We start from the raw sequence: 27,190 nt of genomic DNA, 5'->3' as shown, positions 1-27,190 counted from the left end.
TAAATGGATTTCTAATCATTTCAGCAGTTTGGTTAAAAAAAAGAATGAAAAGTTACTAACAGCTGGATAAAAGGCTGAAACTTTGCCTCAATGCATTGACAATATACTTCTAAAAGACAGAAATCTAGACGTCCATCAGTCAGAAAATATATTATATAAGGGATTTAGAATAAATTAAGGATGTTCAAAGCCTCTCAAGAGGGTCTTCAAAATGAAGCTGCCCATGAGACATGATGTTAATCAAGTAATTGAAGAAAAACAAACAAACTCAGCCTGGCTAAGTACCTGTTTACTGAGCTATTTCTGGGTTCAACAAATGAGAAAATCTAAGAGAACAGGTATTTAGGTGGTCCTAAATTACACTTCTCATATTTTTACTACCTTCTTCAAAATTTCTCACACAGTCACTTCACTGAATTCCAGGAGATAAGGATTGCTATGGTCAAGGGGCCTAGAAAAAAAAAAGTCTGATTTTACCCTTTTATTTTCATAAGACAGAAGTTTAATGATTAGGACTGGAAGTCAATCCCAAAAAAGCCCAAATGACCGGCTTAGTTCAGATAGAACCATACAGGATCAAACCAAACTGCAAAACAAAGGAAGAGATGCCAGGAATTTGAATCAAATTACAAGGGTACAGGCAGAAACAGCTGGAGATTCATACAGGACCAAGTATAAGGAAAAGCAAAAAGGTGGGCCAATCAAGATGCAAAATTCAGTGTCGGGTTAGCAGAAATGGGTCAGGAATAGCAAATTCAGATCCCAAAGGGGTTAAGTGAGGCACTGAGGTTTGGAGTGACGGGCTGCCGGGCTGTCGGGGCTCGCTGGTAGAGCGGACCAGGCTCTACAGGGTCTCTGCAGTTACATCAGTCTGGACCCAGTCCTAGCACCACCTCCACCCCCACCTCACTGTAATGCATATGGGAACTTCTAAACACCTAGACCCAAGGGTCTCCATATAGCCTTTTTACACATCTTCCAGAGCCAAAATGTTAAAGAATTTCCCCCTGACGGTCCTACAGCAGTGCTCAGAGAAGACGAATGATTACTCCTTACTTATAACGTCTTCCACAGGAGATGATCAAGTTAACTCCAAAGAGGTAAAATAATCATTTTATCTTCCAAGATTTCTGGTGTCCACTTCTTTGGATATAAAAATGTACACTAAACCTTCACTGAACATTAAGGTAAAAACTAAAAGGAGGGGAACTATCAATCTAAGAAAGCACAGTGGATAGTGGCTAGACAGAAATGTATATCCTTTGAATAATATAAATCATGAAATGTCAGTATTAAAGACCCTGTGACCAACTGAGATGCTTGGAAAGATTATGATGGAAGAAAAATGACTGTATTACACTCAAGTTAGAAAGTCAGTATTTTTCCATTCGTAAAAACTATGATCCCAATGCACCAAGACCTCACTCCCTAATAATAATTGATCAAAGGAGAGAGTCTTCACTGCTTACCTGTATTACAGTCAGTGAAAGATCAGAACCTTAAGAACCTGCCAACAAAATACTCCAGACAAGTGCAAAAATCTATGAAGTATAAGGAGTATAGGCCCCACACTATAAAGAAAAGAAAATCTTACAGCTTTTTCTAAAGCATCAATCAAATCAGAACGAAGTGCCACAGAGAGGATTTTGCTTTATGAAGTGCTGGCTTCCTTCAAGGTCATTCATGACGGTGATGCAAAGATGTCTGCAATACTATGCTTTCAGTCTCGACACTAGAGAACTGCCTAGGGTCCTTACTTAATGAGTTTACTAGCCGAGCTTCATCTTAATAGAAGCAGTTGAGTTCTCAAAAAATTTTTTTTAATCTCAGCTCAGTGCAGTCTCTCTCACAGGTACAAAAAAAATAAATAAATAAACAATACACTTATTACAAGGTAATGAATACTGAGTTAAAATAAATGTGACATCCAAAGGGCCACTAAATATTGGCATGTCAGTTTCTCTCATTGTGCTCTCTCATTATTCATCATTTTGCTTAAAATCCATAAAATATTTATCTTTTAACACTGAACTTTTTTTTTTAGGTTTTTTCTTTTTAAGATTTTATTTATTTGACAGAGAAAGATCACAAGTAGGCAGAGCGGCAGGCAAAGAGAGAGGAGGAAGCAGGCTCCGTGCTAATAAGCAGAGAGCCCGATGCGGGGCTCGATCCCAGGACCCCCAGATCATGACCTGAGCCGAAGGCAGAGGCTTTAACCCACCGAGCCACCCAGGCGCCCTTAACACTGAACTTTGTATCTGTTGCTCTCCTTTCTCCTGAAGACACCATTCATTAACTAAACCTCACATCTCCGAGAGACAATCCAAGTTACAAAGGATATAAGAATCCTAAACCAAGAGACTGTGAAGCTAGATTTGACTTAGGGAGCAGATAAATCTGAAAACCTGGACTTAGGGGTGCCTGGATGGCTCAGTGGGTTAAAGCCTCTGCCTTTGGCTCAGGTCGTGGTGTCCTGGGATTGAGCCCCCGCTTGGCTCTCTGCTCAGCAGGGAGCCTGCTTCCCCTCCTCTCTCTGCCTCTCTGCCTACCTGTGATCTCTGTCTGTCAAATAAATAAAATCTTTAAAAAACAAAAGAAAGAAAAAAGAAAACGTGGACTTAGCATACAAATCTTTTAACTGTCAGAAAGTACCGGTACTTTCACATTACAGAGGAAGGCAATCAATGAGCACTCTCCATATATTTAATATGTTACTTTATTCCTATCACATTGAGGGGATCCGATTTAGTCTATTAGTCTACCAGCGTGTTTTACTTGATCACGCTGTCTGGCCCTGCAGTGGTGAGAGTCATCACTGATGACCACGCATATATTTACCAACCCTTCTGGTTATACTTAAGTAGTTCCATGGTAAATGAGCTTCTCTGAGAATATCATTATGATCAGAGGCCCTCAAACGGATCACCATGTTTTGTTTTTCCTCCTATCACACTCAGAGTACAAGAACTATATGGCCAGGAAAAACAAGTAAATTCCAGGGAGATTATCAAGGAGCCCCCCAGGAGGGGCCAAGAACTTCTAGTGGTCTCTTTAGGTCTATTGTCTAAAATAAATAAACAAACAAACAAACAAATAAATCCAAATAACACTGTTGAAAAGAATTTCACAATTTAAAAGTGTCATAAAAAACTAAATAATGATACCCAGTACAAATAGTAATATTCAATGCCAACAATGAAAAAAAACCTAGAAAAGCTAAAACAGGCTATAAAATGACAGCCAAACTACTTTTGTTTTCCAAACTCTCCTGAGAGTTTTTCAAACACTCTCCTAAAGCACTCTTCCTACGAGAGCTTTATTTCTTTTGGTACCCTTTAAGATAACACCTGATGCTCAACAGATGCTCAAAAATATTTGTTGAATCAAGCAGTGAATGAAAAAAAAGTGAAATTAACTAAAATATAGGCACTAATTCCCTAAGGTTAGTGAAGTACCATTTAGTATGTGGAAATAATATTTCACAAATCACTTAAAAGATAGTCAGAGAGCTTAGCATATATGAATTAGTCAATATTCAAGACATTTTTGTTTTAGAAAAAAAATTATTTCCCTGAAAATCTTTAATTTATGTAGTCCAAGTTTACTTTTATTACACTAAGCAATAAACTATATGATAACATAGAGATGTCTGCAACTAAACATTCCTTATTAAGGTGTTTGACATCTAAATCTACTAAATTTCATATATAACATAGTATAAAACCTTCAAAATACAAACTAAATACAAGCTGAATAACTTCTCTTAATAACCTCGACCACACTGAAAACATGTAACCTTATTATTTAATGTGGTTGTTGGATATCCACTCACAATATCCTTTAATTTATCTCACCTGCATGTTTTCAGGAACTGATAAAACCCTAGTCCAGCATTTCTATGTTCTCCTATGCAAGTTCTTTATATCTAGCCCTCATGGTATTTCCAACTGTCTGCCTTAAACAAAGAGTCCTTGCTGGCATTGGCTTGTTGCTAGTCAGTATTTAGCTCTCTCTTTCTGTAGCTAAGAGAGAGCAACCATCTGCTTCCCACAGCTTTTCATTCCTATGATAGCTTTCTGCTCTTTCCTTTTCCAACTCAGAAACAGAAAGCAAGAGATAAAACAAAGCATCTTAGGTCCACAACAAGATGCACAACACCCAGGAGAGTTTCCTCCCAATCAGGAAAATGCTTCCTTAGCAACCAAGTTACTAAGGCCAATTAACCTCCTTTCTCTATCAATATTCAATTTACATTAAAGCCCTTTTTGGTTAAGCCCTTCAGTTTTACAATGAGCTTTCTGGCAGAGAAAAAGGTGCTTCTGTCTTAAAGGAGCCAGGCCTTTTCTCATGACTGTCAGTAAGGGTGAGCCGAACGTAACACAAGTGATAGGGGATTTCTTAACCTGATTGAAGGGGCTGAAAATACAGAAAAGGCACAGAAATTAAGTGCAATCAGTCAACATATAACTAAAAATTTCAGAGCAAGCAGAGATTGGACATCGTGGAAAACAAGAGATGGAAAAGATGCTTTGTAGTTGGCCATTGCTTCATACTTGCCTTAGCTGATTTATATCCCTTCTCATGACCAACAAAGCCCAGGTTACCACTAAATAACCACAGTATCAGTAGAACACCAGAGGAAAGATGCATGGAAGAGAGGAGCACAGACAGCATAAAAACTGAGAAATTTCCTTTGAGGCAAGAAAGTTAAAAATTGGAACTAGTGAAACAGCACTTCAAAGTCATGAACGATTTCAGAAGTAATAAGAACTATAACACATTGAAAGAAAAGGAGGGGGTTTTCTAACAACATTGTACAATTGTACAATGATAATTCTCCCCTCAAGATTTCACACAGTCAGATGGAGGTTACATTTTTTTTTAAGCCTCACAATTACATTTATTATACTGTTTCCAGTTAAGATAAAGAAAGCTTGACAAATATTATACAATAAGTAATTAGTTGTCTTCTGATGTTCATTTTCCAGGTCTTAATGAAGGAAAATCCTTTGTTGAATAATTTTTAAGTTTCTTTAAATTCTACATACAATGCAAAATGGAACAACTTGTATGTAGCAATTTGTAAGGGGCACTATCATAAATCATCCTTCGGCAGTTTTGGTAGCAGCTCTCCAATATCAACATGCAACACCACTGTATCTCAAAACAATCCTCGCTGCTAACAGTCACAACACAGAATTTCAGAACCAGTTGTGTTTTCCACTATTGTCAATTAACCATTGTAGGACTCAATCCCCCTTGCACACATTTACTCTGAAACATTAAAACTGCCTTAAGATGCACTAATAAAAATTAACATTTCTTATCCTTGCACCCATCACCCTATCTGATCCTCACAAACCACCCTGTGAGGCAGGGACTGCTTCCACATCCTTCTACTGCGGCCATGTCCAATGTTGAAAAAGAGCAGGGAAAGGAATATAAATGTTATGAAGACTGCCCGCAACATGTGTTTTACTTTCACAGGACTGGCCAGGTGTTTCTTCCATGACATCCTTTAATGCACACATCAACCCCACGTAGGCACAGCCTCTGATTCCCCATCTCCTGACACCCTTAAGTATTTGGGGCCCAGGTTTACAGACGAGGGATTTGAGGCTCAAAAAGGTTCAGTAACATGTTCAAAGTACACAGTTAAAATGAAGGGAAGTTGGGATTTAAAACCAAATTTGCCAACTCCAAAGCCCTTGCTCTATCAACCATGCTATGCCACCTGCTACCCAAAGCCCACGACAGCCTAGTTAGACTACTCTCAGAATCCTTTCGAATAACATTAGCAATCACCAAAAGTCTAGGAAGTATTTTCCAAGTAAGAGTCATAAGCCATTAGCAGGTTCTGAAATCAAGTAGTGGGCCTCAACCAGCATTTTTTTTAATTAAATACTACAGAATAGATTAGTAAAGAAGGTTATATAAAAACAAATGATTTCAGAAATCTCAGTTTCAAGCATGTGTATGTGGAGTGTACTGGGTCCTGCTGCAAAATGTATTTCTTGTTGCGGGTTTATATCAAAAAGTTGGAAAGCCACTGGTCTCAGAGGATGCTCTCACATAGAAAAAGAACATGGAGAGACTTATCAAGGGACTGGAATCTATTCAGTGTTCAGCTTTGTTCACTTAAATAACATCAGGAAATACAACACAAGACAGGAAGTCCCTTCTCAGACAAGACAGAAAAAAGATTACCTAGAATCAGCATAGGAGGAGGATGCTGATTGTATAATTACACACCTCCTTCAGCAGCTCCAGTCCATCAAGTAGATAGTATGGTTTATTTTTTACAGCACTAATTATGTAATTATCCATAACATTAAATCAGTTCCACCTGATTCAGTCTATCACAGGTTTCCTGAAACATTCATTTGTTTATTATTTTTAAAAAGAACACTAAACTACCAATCATATGTAAAAGCTCCAGTGTGGAAACTGTATAAACTTTAAAAAAAAAAAAAAATCTGTCAAATAGGACATTTTTGGTCCTTTGGGATATATGGCAATTGAAATTTCATGTTATTATACCTTGGAGCCTCCATAAACAACTGATTTCAGACAAGTATATTCTCGTTTTTTTCTTCATTATTTCATAAAATGCCTATCATACAGCAATAACGCCACATTGCATATTTTCACAAAAAGCTCTTCTATAGAATAAAACTTTCTATAGGTTGTTCTTTATAATACCTCTGGTATACCCCTCATTCAAAATGAGGCCCTGAGAAAGTGCTCTAAAATAAGTAAGCTGTGGATCCTGTCCTCAAGGAGCCAGCAGTCGATTAGGGGAGATAACACTAGACACCACAGCTTCCACTCAGCTGCTTCCCATCACCTCTGAGCAAAGATATAAATAACCCCAGCTACCAGCCATATCTGCAACAGCCACAGAACATCCAGAAAGACTCACCAGATACCTCAAGTAAGCAAGAGACTAAAACAAGGAACACGGAAAAGGACCAGAGCTAAGAGAAAGCATTCAAATTATAGGCTCATCTGATTCTCCCTCCCACATATTCACACTACCTCTCCACTCTGCCTCACCCCTTAAACTTGTCTGACATACTCGAAGCCATTCATACATGAAATGCGAAGAAGATCCCGCACACTCCAAATTGGTTGTGGCAGTCACTCAGATCCTTCTCCCATTTTTTGCCACCTAACCTCACTGCAGTCTCATCTATGCCGAATTTCAAACCCATGACACCATCATTCCCTTTACTCTGAGGGGGTGGAGGGGAATGGGGTGGGGAGGAGGCGGTCCACGTTTGTACTGCACTTCCTGGTATTTCAACCTCAGCTTTCCTTAACAGGCTCTGACTTGATCTGTACTCCTTACTAACTTGAATGGAAATCCCAAATTCAGGAACCTAACAACACACCAACAACCTGGTAAATGCCCTAACATGGACAGCCTACTACTCCTCAGAAGGGGAGATTTAGACAAACCATGCTAAAAACTCAACTACTTCTCAAACCGATTTAAAGTCTTAACATTCTCACGTTCCATCCAAAATTACTTTTAGTGCACAGCCCCTCTTGCTTCCCACCACTGCCTTCTATACTTACCACCATGTAGCTCTCCTACAGCCATTCCCAAGAAACCAAGATGTAATAAGCAGTTTAAAAAAAAAAAAAAAAAAAAAGATACTAGACTCCTCCTGGCAGGTTAATTCCAACACCTTGTGCCACCAAGTGAGTATGACTTGGAAAAGCATTTTTGGAAGTTAGAATCACACTTCAAGAATGCCCAGCATATGCTACAGCCTCTTTCCTAAGTATTGAGAGTCAGTGTAGAAACAAAGATTGGTCGATGGGTTCATAAGGCAGCCAGAGGGACAGAGGGACAGATGGAATTCCAGCCCTCCAGTTTCTCACTGCCAGATTCCAACCATGTGTTTTTAAGTCAGTCTGACTTGTCAGGATGCCAGCTGTCAAACTGAAAAGCTATGGGCACTTCAGCTTTATTTGAGGTAATTGCCCAAGATCCTGATGAGCTGCTCTACAGTTGTGACTACTGATATGGTTTCTCATTTCCAGCCCCACCCTTGCCCTCTGGATTCATCTTTGTTTGCATGAGGTGACCTTCAACACTCCCCCATGGACTCTGATTCAGGGAAGACATTAGCCACAGAGAAATAATGAAAATAACCTCTTAGAATAAAAACAATCATTTGTCACCAGTGTCCCAGAGGCAAAATGGATAGAAGATTTAAGAAGAATGGGCTTAATCAATCATGTCAAATGTTGTAACCTGGTCACACTAGATGTGGTGATTACAAGGTAACTAGTAACTTAGAATAAGTCAATGTCCATAGCTTGATTTTGATAGATGTCAACAGAAAAAGAGTTGAAGTTGAAAGGAGTGACAAGAAGGAAGGGATTATAGATTACTTATTCAAGAAATCAGGTAGTGAAGGAAAGAGGCGAGATAGGATTATAGAAGAAGACTAAGAAGTGGCAACCTAAGGATGGTGTAAAGGTACAGGACCATGGAACTTAGGTATTGTGGGCATTACTGAGACGGCAAGGTCAAGACTAAGAAAGAAGGTAAGAGAAATAAAAAAGCAACTGGTATCTTCGAGGGTCTTGAGACAAAAAGGGTGTACAGAGCACATTCAGAGGGAGAAAAGTGAATACAGCTGAAAATAAGGAGGTTTATAAACAGGAGAATTTCATAGTTTGAGATCATCATGTATTTTTTCCCTTTTGTTTCACATCTAACAGACCTGAAGGGAGGTTGAAAGCGAACTATTTAATAAATAATTATTGGAAAAAAAGCATTAATAATGTCACTTCAGATTAGTCAGTGGTCGTGTTAACTGTCTCATCTGAGAATCGTCCCTTTCAAATTACAACTACTTTACTTTTCCTTCAAAATAAGCAAGGGACGAGCAACAAGAGTATAGAGACCACATTTAATCAGCCAGGATGCTATACCCTCTGACCCATGAGCCAAAGAAGGCATTCTTTCAGGCATCCACCTGGATGTTCTTTATATAACACTGCTGGCTTGACAGCCTTCCTACTCTTCCCAATCCATTCTAAACTATAGCTGAGACAAACCTATACTCTGTATCCAAAGGCTTCTTTGGGGTCAGCTAGAACTGGATGTGACTTCTCAATGCTTATCACAAATACAAAAGACTAAGAATGTCCTAAGAGCAAAGAATACCTCTAAAACAGTAAATCTGCAAGCACCATATGAAAAAACGTAAATGAAGTTCCCATACCCCACTTATGCAATCAAAAACAGTAACTCTTAAAAACACTTTGATGCCTTACTCTTAGAGTTTTTTTCCCCTTCACTTTTCACTTTGAAACCTTTAACACAGTCCAATAGTTTAAAGTAAGGCTATTATTCACCCTTCGGCACAGAAATTCAGAAGTAAACTTAAACAAATATGCCTGGCAATTCATTCTGTAAGTACTACTTAATAAATAGACAATAAGTTAATAATGATAAAATATTTATTCTAATATTGCTGACTTTTAGTTAAGTCAGCAGTATATTAGGAGACAGGAAATTCTAGATAATTCAATCCACAAAAATCAAAATATAGACTATATTAGTTTTTGGCATTTTTTAATGCCAGGCACTGATGCTTCTAAGAACACAGTGGTGATCAGAGTAATCTAACCAGATCAATAGTCAGGTTCAGAACCACTAATCCAATTTGAAAATGTATTGTTCTCTCCCTGCAAAATAATCCATCTGCATTTTTAATAATGGCTCGTTAATAGCAGGCAGTTCAGGTACTAGTGGAAGAAATATTGGGGGCTATAGAGTCCTATTATATAAGTAGCAATCTACATGTATGACTGTCCCTAGTTCTGAGCAATGGTTCTGTAGTAAAATAATACTTGATACAATAGTTCATCTTTATCTGACAATTAAAAAAACCCCTACAAGCAACTAATTTCATTCAAGCTACCCAGAAAACAACCCTCTAAATATCTGAAGATTATAGTTTTCCATGCGATCACACATTTCCATTGTAACATTCAATTTCTTTAGAGTATATATATGACAAAACTGTTTTTGAGGAAAATAGGAAATTATGCTAATGCATATTTTTCACTCCAGAAAATATTTTTTTAATTAACCTGTTCAATTTAACTAAGATTTAGACAATGTATCCCTTTACACACATGGCATTTCCACTGGCTAAAAAAAAAGGGGGGGGGATAATAAGTACCAAATAATGGTTTTGGTTTCATTTATTTTAGATTTGATTATAAAATCAAGATATCCTGCTCAGAAATTCTCCATGAAAAAAGACCCACATAAAGTTTGAAACCGTCTATCAATCCATTAAATATATTTTTTAAAGCTATTTCATGGAAAGCATCTCAAATTCATTAGAAGAAATGGGAGAAACATGTAATTAGAACAATTAAAGTAATACATTAGGTGTCCTTCCTCAGAAACAATTGGTTCCTGTTAGAGCTTTACAACTGAACATAAGCATTCCACATTGAAAGCCTGTCAGATTTTTATACAGAAATACCAGTTCAGTATTCTCTGAAGTACATATCTACGACTAGAAATAATCTTACTTTTGATTTAAAAAAAAAAACCCTCATTATTAGAACTATACATAAAGGAAACTTTCTGATATAATGTGCTGCTGAATTAAAATACAATGAGAGTATCAGGTGCCTTTATGAAAGTTTTTTTACTAGCTTGATAAATAGAAAAGGAATTAGCTATCTACCTGAATTGATTCAACTTGATTTGTCTCAAAAAACCAGATTCTCACTTTGCTCTGCCAGGGAGAACAGAGTACAGAGAATTTCAAACGTAGAAGTAACTTTAAAAAGCTATGTAGGTTATAGGTTCTCAATGAACCTAATACACTCTCTGAACTTTGCAAAGTGATATTTATTCAGGTACCAAGGACCTAGAGAAGTTAGAGGAGTCGGGAGAATGTGCAACATTTCCCTGTAAGACCCTCTGGCTTCACAAAAGAAACTAAGTTGCTTTAACACCCCTAAGATTTCATTAGAGCAAACAGTTTTAGTGCTACATCTTTATGTGTAGTTTCTGATGAGTTCTAAGAATAAGTTAATACTTCTGTCATATAGTAAAGAAATATAATTTGCATAAAAATACTACCTCTAGTATAATAATCCACATTACAATTAGTAATCCTAATTACAATTAGAGTTGTAAATCCTAATCAGTCCTGATTGGTTTTGAGAATGTCCTATACTCGACACTGTCAAATAGCACATCACTCTATGGCATATATTTACACTCTAAATTAAATAAAATCAAGACTTGCTTTGTCTTTTAATTTTTTCAAAATATCTGAAGAAAAACACACAAGTGGGATTGGGTCTGCTATGTTAATAGTTATTTTCTTTTAAAACTCATTTACCTATCAACATTAGATTAATCATATCAATAAATAAACACTGAGTGACTACTATACATGCTTCCATCTGTGTCTACACACATTAAATATAAAAGATTTTCTGGCATTTTAACATTACTTTAATAATTACATTTTCAAATACTGGGGGAAATCATGCTTATTACTCATTTACATTTACCAACATGTTTATACTTTAGTCTAAAAATAGCAGTTGCTTTACAGAAAAACTGTAAACACTGAGAACTGTGGCTTGTCATTTATTCCATTATTAAAAAAAAAACACGACATTTTGACATAGGAATCTATTTTGGACATACAAAATAGAACTCATCCTAGAAGCCACTTAATAAAATCCTTAGGGCAAATGAGTATATTTGAAGACCTGGTTACCTCAGAAAAGCATCATTCTCTTGAATACGTCTTTTGGCAATTGAGATCATCTCCAGTTACTGATTCTCAGCTTTATGCTTCAGGGAATTTATGATAGGTTGTTTTTGTTGAGGGCTCTCTATAATATTCTACCTGCCCTGGACTAAGGAAAGTCCCAGTTAGTGAACTCTGAGGCCCTAGGACAAAAATTCTTTTTCCAGTAGCATATTATTGCTATTTTTATGACTCTATCATTTTCATAGTCTTAAAAAATGTAATGAAGGTGCAACCTGAGGCTCTAAAGTAATGAAGATAGTAAATGAATAAATAAAATATGCTCCACACCCATCTCTAATACCTCTTCAAGAGGAAGAAATGGAACTTTAGCAATCAACTTTAGACAGAAGAATCCAAACTGCAATAACATAAAAAATAATTGACCAACTTAAAATAAATATATATAGGTGCCTGAAATGGATTAAATAAAGGCCAAAGTCTGGGCATCTCCATTCTATGAAAATGATTCAGATTTTCATAAATGAAGAAGTCAGAGATAAAACGAAAACATGCAAAGCAATGTCAGCCAGAAAACTAGTTCTATAGGTAAGAATTTCTCAGATAGGGGCGCCTGGGTGGCTCAATGGGTTAAAGCCTCTGCCTTTGGCTCAGGTCATGATCTCAGGGTCCTGGGATAGAGCCCCGGGTCGGGCTCTCTGCTCAGCGGGGAGTCTGCTTCCCTTCCTCTCTCTCTGCCCGCCTCTCTGCCTGCTTGTGATCTCTGTCTGTCAAATAAATAAATAAAAATCTTTAAAAAAAAAAGAAAAAGAATTTCTCAGATATTTTCCACTTTGAGCCTTCACCAATCATTTTTACTATTGATTATTAATAGTCAATGCCCATTTTGAATATCCATCTCACTGTTTCCTTTTATTAAGAGTGGTTTAATGGTATACATGATAGAAAACTATCACCTTGTTTCTCCGCACTGGTTACTGAAGTCTTTATTAGCCAATGAGCCAATGAGTTAACCTAGAATCCTACAAAATATTTTTAAAGCTTAGCAGTTATTTTGCAATAATATACATATGTATTTTAAAGGTTTATAATGACAAATTTTCATCAAATATCTGTCTAATTGACATATACAGCTTGTGTTCCTACTTTCATTCTTAAATTATTATTTAATTTACATAAGTAAGACTTCAATAAAGACTTTCACAATAAACTCATATTTGTTAAAGCAGACCAATTATTAAATGTTTTTTAACATTGTTAAATAAATGATCAGATCTTAATTTACCTAAGAAAAATATTTAGGTAAATCCAAAAAATCATATGGTGATAAAGTGAAATATTAACACCAATATCCATTTACAGAAATAAGTGTTACATAAGATATTTCAAGGACCAGAGTTGTGGGTCCTGGTGAAAATATCAAGATTTTAAATTGAGGGAATGGATTTCTTTCGGTCACTGATAAAATATCTTGTTCAAAACTGCCAGAGTCTTGGTTGTTATTTCACAAACTCAGAAATGTCACAAGCAAATCATATTAACTACTCTCAATAAATGTGTTATCTAATATGATTAAACTATAAGAATTCCTGTTCTCCCGAACCAGTACTAAAGAACACCCTAGTAAATTTAGATTTCTGAATACCATCTTATTCTTTTAACTATCATTTTGAATTGCATGTTAAAAATGCAAAGAAGGTAGTGATTATGATTCTCACAAACTACTTCACTTATATATTCCATTATATGTTGCTTTGCTTTTAAAAATCCAGTCAGGGGCGCTTGGGTGGCTCAGTGGGTTAAAGCCTTTGCCTTTGGCTCAGGTCATGATCCCAGGGTCCTGGAATCGAGTCCCGCCTCAGGCTCTCTGCTCAGCAGGGAGCCTGCTTCCTCCTCTCTCTCTCTGCCTGTCTCTCTGCCTACTTGTGATCTTTGTCTGTCAAATAAGTAAATAAAATCTTTAAAAAAAAATAATTTTAAAAATCCAGTCATCAGGGTCCCTTGGTGGCTCAGGTCATGATCCCAGGGCCCTGGGACAGAGCCCCATGTTGGGCTCCCTGCTCAGCAGGAGCCTATTTCTCCCTCTCCTGCTCACCCTGCTTGTGCTCTCTCTCTCTCTCTCTCAAGTGAATAAATAAAATCTTTTAAGAATTAATAACTATAAATAAACAAATAAATAAATTTTAAAAATCCTGTGATTATCTACATACCATTGTAGATACTCTTATTTCCTAAGAAATCATGAAACCAGCTATCTTTCTACAATCAAGAATGCTGATTCTGGTTAGAACAAGGAAGGACAAGTTTCCCACATTATACATGGCCAAAATTTAAAAAAAAAAACAAAAAAAAACTGAAACAACTATTAGCAGAATATCTTTAAATTGGAAACAGAGAGATATGGAACTTTTGGGCTTTAAAGTCTAAAGAGAATTCAGAGGTCCCCTAGCTTAGTCTTCTCTACAGTGCAGGACTCCTTTCTATAATAAAAGAGCTTAGGTTATAGGGCGGTGGCCTAAGGATAACCTACAGCCCGTAAGTATAGTCTACATGACCTCCACAGTTTATGTTTTGTTTTGTTTTAATTAAGCCAATGCACAAAAATCCAGATCTTTGCCTCGTCTTTAAAATCCACCTGGAGCTGCATGTCTGCTGCCCCTATTGGATGAGTCATGCCTTCTCCACTTCTCCACCGCACTTCCCATCAGCGCATTTCACTCACCCATCATCCGGCTGTTTTAAGCAACCAAGCATTTCAGTTGATGACCACTCACTACACTCACTCTGTTGCTAAACATCATCATGAAAGGGGAGGAAGCATACAACTTTGCAAGTTGACCAATTTCACTGTAGACAACGCTAAACATTATTGAGAATTTCTAAAATAATTTCCAAACACAAACCAGTTCTGTCCTCAGATTCAAAGTAAGCTTATTATTCTCTCTTCCACAGAACAGGCTTCTAGATATCTGAAGACAATTAACTTTCCTAGGTCTTCACTTCCAGCTTAACATCTCCAGAGCCCCCAAATATTCCTCATAGCAATATATGCAAGCCTACTTATGGCCCCTGGGATGCTTCTCTGCCTGAATGAATTCTACTTATGATAAATATTCTATTTATTATGATTTCTCAACTCTTACTTGTATGTTTATTATATATTCTAGTTATCAGAGCTCTTCATATGTAATAATGAAATATTTCCTTGTTCTACATCAATGGTTCTCAAACTTTTTGGTCTCAGGACCTGTTTTCACATTTAAAATCACTGAAGATCCCAATGAGCTTCTATTTAAGAGAGTTTTATCTATTGACATTCACTGTATTAGCAGTTAAAACCAAATTTTATAATTAATTCATTCATTTTAAACACATGTTAACATAACCGCATATTTCTATGAAATATTTCTATGAAAAATAAACACATTTCCAAAACAGCATTGTCTCCCTCCTTTCATCTAAATACAGAACTTAAATATATAGTTCCCTGTGGATCTCATTTTGTTGGTTTCACATCACTCTTTGGTAGTGGACACTAGTGATGCCCATTTTAGCTCCCTTAAGGCCAGTACACCCATCCTCACTTAGCTATTTTGATTGTTAGCTGATAACAACACACAGCAGAATTAATAACACTGGAGCCACATGGCTTGGGAAGCTACCTTCACCTCCACTTTACCCAATGACTGAATGACAAGCCAATAACTGTCACAGAGTACAAAAGACCCATCCCAATGACACAAAGTGGAACTAATTCTGGGTGTAGTTTGTGCTCCGTAGCTTCCCACGGGATCAGACCCAAGTTAGTTTCTAGCAGAGACCACATTCTTCCTTAGCTTTTATCCCTTGTCTTATTCTGCTTCTGTCACTCTCTTTCTTCTAAGAGCCCATCCCTAACAAATCACTTGAACAGGCAACTCCATCCCAGGCTCTGCTTCTGCCAAACCCAACCTGAGACATCTTTCATCCCACCAAGATTATTGTAATATCGACTCTGTCATATATCATATTAATGATCTAACTAATGATCTAACTATCTCAGCTGTACAGCATCTCAAATATGCCAAGCATTCTATCATAAATCAATGCAGTGGTTCTCAAAATGTGATCCCTGGATCAGCAGCTACAGTAGAATTCGGGAACTTGTTAGAACTGCAAACTCTCAGGCCTTATTTCAGACCTACTGAATCAAAAATGCCATCATAGAGATGTGCCATCATTAACCAATCCATTATTGTTATACATTTCAGTAGTTCCCATTTCTTTCTAGTATAAATAATGTTGAGATGAATGTACTTGCAGGTAAATCTGTGTACATTTCTAATTATTCTATGGGTATTTGTCTGTAATCTACTTTGAAGTAAAAATATTAAATCAAAAAATAAGATGTACTGATAGATGAATAAAGGGACAGATATATAATAAAGCAAACACAGCAAATGTTAATGGTAGAAACTAGGTGATAACAATATGGATGTTGACTGCAAAATTTCTGCAACTTTTTCATGTTTGAAATTTTTTAGAAAATGTTTAAAATGAAAAATGTTGAAAAGACTTCTATTTATGAAGTTAATTCCTAGAATTGGAAAAAATTGTTCATAGTATGTGGCCATCTTTATACTCTGTGAAGTTAAAACATCAACCAAAAAGTGTCAGTTCCCTCACACTGTCAACACCACATTTTAATGCTTTCCAATCACTACCAATGTGTTAGGCATAAACTAGAAATTCATCTTTAAAATCACCATTTCCATGTGCATTTTTAAAGTTAATATATAATGAATTGAAAAGCTTCCTAAAATGCTTGGCCTCAGATTTGATGTTGGCTATTTGAACTATGAAGCAGTAATCAGGATTTGAGTGCCCACCCAGAGGCACTCAGCTTATTACCAAATACAATACCCTCAAGAATAACTTGCAAACTGAATTACACTGGCAAGAGTTACTTCAGGGCAGTGTCCTATATGGGTGGGGGAGGGGAGAGCTAACACTGGATTGCCAAATCGGACTGATTTAACAGGTCCTGAGAAAGGGCTCTTCCTTCACAAGAAAAGTGTCCTCTGCCATTTACCAGGATGCTCAGAATTCCAAGCATTAGTATTTTCTTCCACTGTGTTGAAACAATTAGATCTCCACTAATTCTATTTTAGAATTCAAGTATTTTACTTCAGAATGGGCTCTCCAAAATTATGGTATATCCATAGGATGGAATGCAATGAAGCCATTTAAAAAGAACTATGGAATTCTACATTTACTGACATGGAAAGATCTCCATGATATATGACTTGTTCATTGCAAAAAAGGAAAAATATATATGCGTCTGGATGATAGAAAATGTGTGGAAGGATATTTACTAAAATATTAAAAGTGGCTATCTCCAGTTAAAGGACATATGGGAGTTTTTTTACTCTTTACATATTTCTTTATTGTTTGCTTTTGCCATGGATATATTAAAAATTTCCTTACTAACAATAACAATACAAGAAGGCTATTTGCATTTTGATAAAAATAAAATTGAAAATATCCCAGAAAATCACTAAGCCATTAGCACCTTATTAAAATTTAATTTACCAAGAATTTCAAGTCAAGGTTAAAGTCTCCTAAGGAATGAGACCCAGATTCAGAATATTTTAAAGGGCATAGGAGAAAACAGTTAAATACAGACAGCCTAGGCAAAGAGATCTCCAGCCACGTACTAATCAGCTGGGTGGGGGACAGGTCTGTGCTGTCCTGGGAGGATTTCACTGGAGAAAAGTCAACAGGCAATGGAAGGCATCTGTGGTCTTCAGATCCACAGTCTGTATTGACTCAGAGCGGATCTTAACTTTACCACAATTTCTGCTTTCAATATTATAGAAGAAAATATCTCCTAACCAATGATGTTCAATGTTCCCCCTAGGGTAGGCCCAGGATCCAATGCCAGTTATTTTTTTCAAATACATATTTAACAGATTTAAATTGTTTCATTTATACTTCACAAAGACTGAAAGGGAGAATATGATATAGTAAGCCACTTACCTCCACGGGAAGACATGTCTGGACGTGGGCAGATGTTCCCGGATGTGATACCAGTGTCCCAGGTTTAATTTGAAATTGTGTTTTGCACATGTAGCCTTCAGAACAGTCCTGTGTTCCACATGAAGAATACATAAGAAAATGCCATTTTAAGAATTCATCATATTAAGAGCTATGGTTTCTTGTAAGTTCCAAACCGAGTAATAAAAAATTAAGTACATTAAATTATGAGAGATATATTATGGATAAAGAAACTCATCAAATAAACCCTGCATATAGTAGGTATTCATTGAACAGAAGTTTTAATCCCCTACTTTTCTCACTTATTAATGATGTTTCCCCTTCTCTTAGGTAGCCCCCCTCCTTTTTCTTCCAAGCAGTACATAGCCCATAAGTCATAGAGCAAAACCTCAGGTTGGCAGCTGTTAAAAAGCGTTTAAACTTACAGAAATACTTTCTCACATATTAATATTGATTTCATGGCCTATATAAAAAGAGAAATTTAAAGAGGACTTGCAACAGATCTTGAAGCTAGAAGGGACCTTCCATTTTAATTTCTTGCTCAAGGCAAGATCTCCATCACAACATCACAGGGAGATAATTACGCAGCGTCTACCTGAGCACTTCCAGGAACCCTTGCTTTACTTCCTTATATGACCACCACCTCCATTTTGGTACGTGCTACATAGTTCACTGAGAAAATACTATTTTATATTGCACTGAAATGTTTCTCTTTAACCTTAACTCACTGGTTTTAGTTCTGCTCTCCAGAAGCTAAACTCTTTTCCACAAAGCCATTCTTCATAGACTTGAAGACAATTACCATCATTTTCAAATGTTCCATAGAAGATATGATTTCCAAACCCTTCACCACTTGTATTTCTCACCTCTGTCTTTTTTTTTTTTTTAAAGGATTTTATTTATTTATTTTACAGAGATCACAAGTAGTCAGAGAGGCAGGCAGAGAGAGAGAGGGGGAAGCAGGCTCCCTGCTGAGCAGAGAGCCCGATGTGGGGCTCGATCCCAGGACCCTGAGATCATGACCTGATCTGAAGGCAGAGGCTTAACCACTGAACCACCCAGGTGCCCCTCACCTCTGTCTTATACTTGCTCTTAAATACACTGTTTATCTAATAGTGGTCAGTTCCATTTTTTAAAAGCAAAACTTGGTTGAATTCAATAAAGTCATATATAAAATGTAATACCTCCTCATACACAAACATACTCACATATTAATGAGTATTATTAATTCTCCACCAAACCGTCACACTAACACTCACATTTTAACAGAATTTAATAGTTATAATTAAGGAAATATGATTAATCTGATGCAGCAACAAAAGTACAGAATAGCATTCCAACTAAAACCATTCATAATTCACTTAAATAATTTTACTAAGATTCAAAAATTCAGTTTTTAACTACATAATAAGAAAATTTTTACAGTGTTTGTGAGTGATTCAATATTGAATTTATTTTTTTTTTAATTTGTGTCATGCCAGGGCGCCTGGGTGGCATAGTTGGTTAAGCATCTGACTCTTGGTTTCAGCTCAGGTCAAGATCAAGCCCTATGTCAGGCTCTGTGCTCTGCGTGGAGTCTGTTTAAGACTCTCTCTCCCTCACCCTCTGCCCCTCCCCTCTGGTCACTCTTTCTCTAGAATTAATAAATAAATCTTTTTAAAAAATTGTATCATGCCAACTATGGAAGAGCATTGGATTCTAGGTAATAGTACCAGGTTGAATAATGTCCCTTCACAATTCATGTGCCCCCTGGAACCTGTGAATGTGACCTTATTTGGGAAACAGGGTCTATGCAAATGTAATAAAGTGAAGATGAGGTCATACTGGAATAGGGTATCCAACTGAATATTGAATCCAATATGAATAGTGCCCTTTTAAGAGGAAAATTTGGCTATAGAGACGCAGACACACAGGGGAGAAGGGCAGGGGAAGACAGAGGCAAAGACTGAAACACTGCATCTATAAGATAAAGAACGCCAACAACTGCCACCAACGAACAGAAGCTGGAAGAGGCAAGGAAAAGTTCTCTTTAGACTTTAGAGGGAGCATGGCCCTGTAGACACCTTGATTTTCAGCTCCCAACCTCCAGAACTGGAAGAGAATACATTTGTTTTGAGTCAATCAGCTCATAGTACTTTCTTATGGTAGCTCTAGGAAACTAATAGAGGAACTATATTTTCTAAGAAACCTGGCAGCACCTCTACAATGTCTCCCAGTTAGCTGGGCTGACATCCCAACAGCACTCACAAAAGAACCCTGCTGGTTGGTCCTGCTCAGCACCAGATCTATTGGCTGGACCCAACTTATTTTGATTGATTGATGCCACTGTCACAGATTGTTAAATATTTAAATATCCTTCCTCTCTGTATTGTAAGCTATCAGGTAGCCAATACTACCACCTTTAAAAAATATTTTACTTTAGGGGCACCTGGGTGGCTCAGTTGGTTAAGCGACTACCTTTGGCTCAGGTCATGATTCCAGAGTACTGGGATCGAGTCCCATATCAGGCTCCAGCTCCACGGGGAGTCTGCTTCTCCCTCTGACCTTCTCCCCTCTCATGCTCTCTCTCTCTGTCTTTTTCTCAAATAAATAAATAAAATCTTTAAAAAATATTTTACTTTATTTATTAATTTGAGAGAGAGAGTGCACGGGCATGAGCAGGAGGAAGGGCAGAGAGGGAAGGAGAAAATCTCAAGCCGACTCTGTGCCAGAACAGAGCCCATGGGAGTTTCAATCTCACAACACCAAGAACAAGACCCAAGCAGAAACCAAGAGTCCCACGCTTGACCAATAGAGCCACCTCGTCACCCCAACACTAACACCCTTAATTATTTCTTTAAAGTTATACATTTTGTAGATGGAATTATTGTTTTAAATTCTAGCTCTGCATCATCCAAATGCAAAGTACACCTGAGGGCCTTCCACCACTACAATCTTTAGACAACAAAAAGACTTTTAATATTGGCTTAAATTGAGAAAGATGTAGAGATTGTAGTTGTTGCTCTTGCTTTTTACATCACGTATCCATTTCCTCTTCTTCTGAAACAGTAGCCCACCTCCTTCTGAGGAATCATTCCCTTCTCCCCTATCAGTGTGGACACCAGACTCTGCCGGCCAATAGGAGCATCAGTCCTACTGGCCTCGGAGATTCAGGAGGGCAAGAAATCTACTCAGGGCCAGTGAAATACAGTTCAGGACTTGGGTTAGGGGATGGGGGAGGATATTCTCTTTTCTACTGGATTTGGACCAGGAAGATAAAGCCCTGGCAGTGTTGGCAGCCATCATGTAATCAAATGAAGCCCGAGAATGAAGCCAATGCAGAGGAAAGCAATGCCACAAGATGCAGACAGACCAGTTCTTGATTACAGTGTTCACACCAACCACACTTAAAGCTAGCTGTACCCTAACCTAATAAATGTTATTAGTTTAAAACTAGATGAGGTTTTCCTATTGTTGAAAATGAGCCTCCTACAACCGCAGAAAGAATCTCTTAAACAATAAAATACTTTGACTTGAATGAATAAACTACATGGTTTCTACTGTATTATATGATTACCCTCATTATAACAGATAAGCAATAGCTGATGATATAGAGGGTTTACCAAATATAGTAAAGCCATCAATAGTAGGTGATTGTGGGACAAAAAGTACAAGCAGTCTGCAATTTAAAAATAATCTAGCTATATAGGAAAAAAAAACTCTTAAGATATTCAGAGAAGAGTTAGAACTAAACTTTTGTACTGAATCTGATTTATCAAATGAGAGTAACTATTCTATTTTATGAGCGCTGATAATACAACCTCTTCCTAAGGCAAACTATAATTTAGTAAAACCCTAATTACAAGGTAAAATACACTTCCTTTGACATCAAGAGGTTAAGTCCAAAATTCCTATGCACCTATGTTATAAAATCTAAATGTATTATCTGATCTCTTTTCCAATGAATTAAAGTAAAGAAATATGTCATTTTTAATATTACCTATAATTTAAGGTATTTTATTTCTACTTTAGATAATTTCTGATGCTACTTATTAGTGTCTATAGGGATATGCAGAAGGGTTTTTGACTCAGCCTCTATCTGGTCATGATAATTTTCTTTTTGGTATCAATCTTTCAACAGTCAAGATAAGCCTTGAAAAATTAAGTATAGGAAAAAAAAAAACAGTTTACAGCATTTTAGCTTCCTTTCAAACATTTACTTCCACAAAAGTAGGCTTTTCTCCTACACTGTTTTAATTTAAGGCAGAAAAATATGTTTTGTTCTTCACTGTTGAAGGTTTGTTTTTGTAGAAACAACCAAACATAAAAGCATGAGAACTGCCCCCTGAGCTAGCACTACAGCCCATCTGGCTCAATAAATGATAACTGACTCAAATCTCAACTGACTTTTCTGGTAGACACCCAACTCTATCTTTCCTGCATTCTTTCTGTACTTGTGATAGCTTACAATTCAACATTAAGTTTTCTTTAATTTTGGGGGGTTCCTGGGTGGCTCAGTCAGTTAAGCATCTGCCTTTGGCTCAGGTCATGATCCCAAGGTCCTGGGATTGAGCCCCACATCAGGCTCCCTGTTCAGGGGGAGTCTGCTTCTCTCTCTCTCTCCCTCTGACCCTCCCCCAACTGTGCTTTTTCCCTCTCTCTCAAATAAATAAAATATTTTTTTAAAAAGTTTTCTTTAATTTTTTGACATGTGTTATTTCCCCCAATTAATCCAAAGTTGGGGGCTAGGCCCCAGCCCCTGGGGAAGAAAGGGTCCTAACTACAGAGCACAGTTCCACATAAAAACCTGGTCCCTGGTTCCTGAAAAACTCTTGAACTAGAACAGGAGAGGTAGGAACAAAGAGAACTTTGGGGAGGAATTTATCTGGTTCAACCATCTCATTTTAGAGATAAGAGAGTGAAAGGACTGAAGTACTTTTAAAAGACTTGTCTTATAACTAATTGGGGGAAGTACTGGAGGTGTAAGTCAGGCCTCTTGACCCAGTGCTCTTTTTACCAAGCAATTCTGCTAGAGTCCGGATCATGGCAGAAACATGTTTACTGACTCTCACGGCCTGTAAACCCACACCTTCCACTCTGAGTAACAAGTTGAAGCCATTCAAGTGTGGTCTGGGATCCAGCAGCCTCCTCGTCACCTGGGAGCTTGTTAGATGGGCAGAATCTCAAGCTCCACCCCAGACACCCTGAATCAGAATCTGTATTTAACAGGATTCCAGATGATTTGTGTACACATTTGGAAGCACTGAGGCAACAAGCACTTCAACCCTTGATTCAAAGGCATCGCAAACCGATTACGTTAAACAGTGGTTCTCAACCCTAGCTGGGGTCCCCCTCAGACCAGAATCTTCCAGTAGTGTAGACAGCAGCCAGGGTTGAGAACTACTTTACTTAATTCACTGAAGCTGCCATTTTAAATTCTGAGAACAGGGTCAACCAAGTAATCCGGAGCTGTCTCAAGAGTAATGGCCACGAATCAATTCCCAACCTCTAGGAATACCATGGCTCGCTTGGAGCTCTCCATATGCTAAACTGGCCTCCGCAAACTCTCAGCTTGACCAAATTCTCATCTTGTTTAATTTTTTTATTAACATATAATGTATTATTAGCCCCAGGGGTACAGATCTGTGAATCGCCAGGTTTAGACACTTCACAGAACTCACCATAGCACATACTTTCCCCAATGTCCATAACCCAACCACCCTTTCCCTACTCCCCTACCCTGCCCCCGCAACCCTCAGTTTGTTTTGTGAGATGAAGAGTCTCTTATGGTTTGTGTCCCTCCTGATGCCATTTTGTTTCATTTATTCTTTTCCTACCCCCTAAAGTCCCCATGTTGCCTCTCAACTTCCTCATATCAGGGAGATCATATGATAATTGTCTTCCCAAGATTGGTTTTTTGTTTTGTTTTCAAAGATTTTATATATTTATTTGACAGACAGAGATCACAACTGGGCAGAGAGGCAGGCAGAGAGAGAGGAGGAAGCAGGCTCCCCGCTGAGCAGAGAGCCCAATGCGGGGGCTCAATCCCAGGACCCTGGGATCATGACCTGAGCCGAAGGCAGAGGCTTTAACCCACTGAGCCACCCAGGCACACCCCCCCCAAGACTGTTTGTTAAGTGGTCTTTATGACCACCTAACACTGTCACTGTCCCATGTCCAACTACACTTCAGCCATCAGAACTCCTACTGACCATCCACAACAAAGCAGGTTGCTTCACTCTGTCACTGCAGAAGAGAAATAATAGGAAATGTCCAGGTGCTGCAGCCCAGACACCACTAATGAAAAAGAGAACACTTCCTCCTCACAGTCAAAACTCAAGTTATCTACATAGAATACCTTCACCTTACAATAAAATAAGGAATAAAGACTTAAATGAGAAAAACAATACCATCAATGTGCTAGATGAAAACACTGGAATACACACACACACATAATTTCATATTTTTATTTATTTATTTATTTATTTATTAGATTTTTATTTATTTATTTGACAGAGAGAGACACAGTGAGAGAGGGAGCACAAGCAGGGGGAGTGAGAGAGAGAGAGCCTGATGCGGGGCTGGATCTCAGGACGCTGGGATCATGACCTGAGCCAAAGACAGACACTTAAGGACTGAGACACCCAGGCACCCCTATATATGTATTTTAAAGGTATTTTAAAAGCAGATAAAAACCCCACAGTCATAACAAAATACTGATAATTTCTACTCCATGGAAAAAATCTTAACACCATAAAGTTAAAAGACAAATATCAAAACGTGAAGAACAGATTTTATTATCAATATATAAATAGTTTTCATTTCCCATGTATTAGTAGTTCCAGTGAACCAATAAGAAAAAGACAAATGGGGTTCCTAACTGGCTCAGACAGTTAAGTGGCTATCTTCGGTCCAGGTCATGTTCCCAGGATCCTGGGATTGAGCCCCTCATCAAGCTCCCTGCTCGGCAAGGAGTCTGTTTGGCAGGGAGTCTGCTTCTCCTTCTCCCTCTGTCCCTCCCCCCACTCATGTGCTATCTCTTTCTCAATCTCTCTCTCTCTCAAATAAATAAAATCTTTAAAAAATAAAAATTAAAAAATAAAGAGACAAGAGTTCAACAGGAAAATGAGCAAAGGATATAAACAGTTCACTAAAGAGGAAGTACATATGAATACTAACCATATAAAAATAAACCTATTTTACTCATCAGATGCATTACCCATAAGAAAAAATGTAATTAAAACTATGTGATACCATTTTTTTACCTATCAGATTGGCAAAGATCAAAACAATTAAATACAGTGTGTAGATAAAAATGTAGAAAAAACACACAGGCACTGTCATACATTGCCATGGGCAGGATAGTTTAGTGTAACTTCCCTGGGGAACAAGTTGGCAATAACTATCCAAATTAAAAATGCACCTATCTTCTACCCAGAAATGCATCTTACAGAAATAGCTGCACATGCAGGAAATAAAATTCATGCAATGATATGTAAAAAGTATTGCTTTAATAGCACTCTATTGGAAACAACCTAAATGCCTATCAGTGAGGTTAAATTATAGTATAGTCAAATAATGGAATGTTATGCAGCCATAAAAAATGAGTAAGTTCTATAAGAATTGATACAGAATAACAAATAAGATAGATCATTAAGGGAAAAAATGTGCTGAAAAGTATGCATGTATGTATATTATGCTATCATTTATTTAAATACAATCACATGTGTTTGTGGGTGCATTGAATATGTCTGGTAGGATGCCCAAGACACTGGAATCATTGGTGACCTCTAAAAGTTTGGGTGAGGATGGTGGGAGTGTTAGGAAGGAAACTTACTTTTTTAGGACACAAACCCTTTTGTGCCTATAAATAACACTTCATATTGAACAAGTACTTCATTGACTGCCTTTTGAACATATGCCTCCAGGCTATCACACTGCTGTAATAAATTCCAATTTTGAACTTCTAGGGAGAAAATGTCCTGGAAGCCATATAGAACCCTACAGAGACAACCAAGTTTTCTAGTGTACTGCTGACTGAGTATTGGATGGGGATCTAAGGATCTCCTAATAGAACAAGTTTGTGTCTGTTTTCTCACAAGTTGCTATGGACTATCCCACCCAGAGAGCTGTTATGCCTGTTGGAATCCAGCTATCCAAATAATCATAGGGCTTCTGAAGTTGATAATACAGATTTAATGATCTTCTCTAGAAAAACCCTACTATCTAAAAAAAAACCAACAACAACACACAAACACACACACACACACACACACACACACACACACACACACTTATCTAAGGGCCTCAGCTCTACATCACAACAAAGTACTGCGTATAGGACTTAAACTCAAGTGAACTACCCAGACTGACCAGTTGCAGGAAGGGCTTGGCAAGGCCATTGGAGAGCAATTAAGACAACCAGGAAGTTTCTAGTTCACTGCCAACACTGATCAAACAAGACCTTCAGGGTCAGTGGAACCCTGAGGAACAGGCCAAACCTAGGACACAGATCTCAAGTGATTATTCTTTCCCTCAGTAAGAGAGCAAATCAATACTACCAGCAGCTGCCCACAGCCGATTAATTTTAGGGAGGAAAAAAAAAAAAAGAAAACAGTGCTGCTGAAAAGCAAAGATTACACTGAAGAGATCAGACATTAAACTAATATCTGTCTACTTTTTAAAAAGCCAGAATTAGATAGTGTAGGAAAGTAATTGTTAAGGATTTAGAGATCCTCCAAAACACAATTCTAAATATTTAGCGTGTCCCCTCCTCATGCCCACAGCTAACACCCACCAATCTCACTAACTCTGGTTTCAATTTCTGATCCCTGTTAAACCTTCCGAATGCATATGTAGATCTTGGCCATGGCTGACTCTAATGCCTCAGAGTCAGTATCAAGAGTGACCAGATCCAGTCAAAGTAATCCATGGGTAACATATACCCACTGACTCACTTAGGTAAAAATTTCAAAAACTTAAGAAACCAAAAACTTAAGAAACCGAAACGCAAGACTAAAAGTGAGGATATAACATACTTCATCTTTGAAAAAGAGCTTTGTACATCTCTAATCTTCCCTGATCTTGTAGTATTTTGGAGTTTATAAAATGTAACAGTCATTTATTAAATAGCCCATGCTCATTTCAAAACTTTCTAGGGGCAAGGAATGGAGATGCAGCTCAGATCCAGCTGAGGAAGTTGGGGCTGTCCTTTTGAGAAAAATTGTATCTGCTGGCTGGGTCCCAACCAATAAAGGCTGATACCCCCTTGCTTTAACATGTGCACAACACAACCCATAGTTATTGCTTTTACCTGTGTGATCTAATGTGTGAATGCCTACTGAACACATTTGTTCATTAGCTGGAAATTAAACAATACAAAAACACTGTGACCATTG

General features: G+C 37.6%; 1 protein-coding gene across 2 annotated transcripts in view; it reads right to left on the bottom strand.

Annotated features, from left to right (window-relative positions):
• Positions 1-27,190, bottom strand: part of LOC111148443 (autophagy related 10) — a 229,656-nt gene that overhangs the window by 148,604 nt on the left and 53,862 nt on the right. For both annotated transcript variants that reach the window (XM_022504988.1, XM_022504987.1), the window contains exon 3: positions 17,796-17,903. In XM_022504988.1, the coding sequence (XP_022360696.1) occupies positions 17,796-17,903 (108 nt within the window). The remainder of the gene's footprint in view (positions 1-17,795; positions 17,904-27,190) is intronic.

The sequence above is a fragment of the Enhydra lutris genome, unplaced genomic scaffold, assembly GCF_002288905.1.
Source record: "Enhydra lutris kenyoni isolate GAN:26980312 unplaced genomic scaffold, ASM228890v2 scaffoldscaffold19, whole genome shotgun sequence".
Classification (NCBI taxonomy): domain Eukaryota; kingdom Metazoa; phylum Chordata; class Mammalia; order Carnivora; family Mustelidae; genus Enhydra; species Enhydra lutris.
The sequence above is the reverse complement of the archived record's forward strand: the minus strand, read 5'-3'. Positions and strand labels throughout refer to the sequence as shown.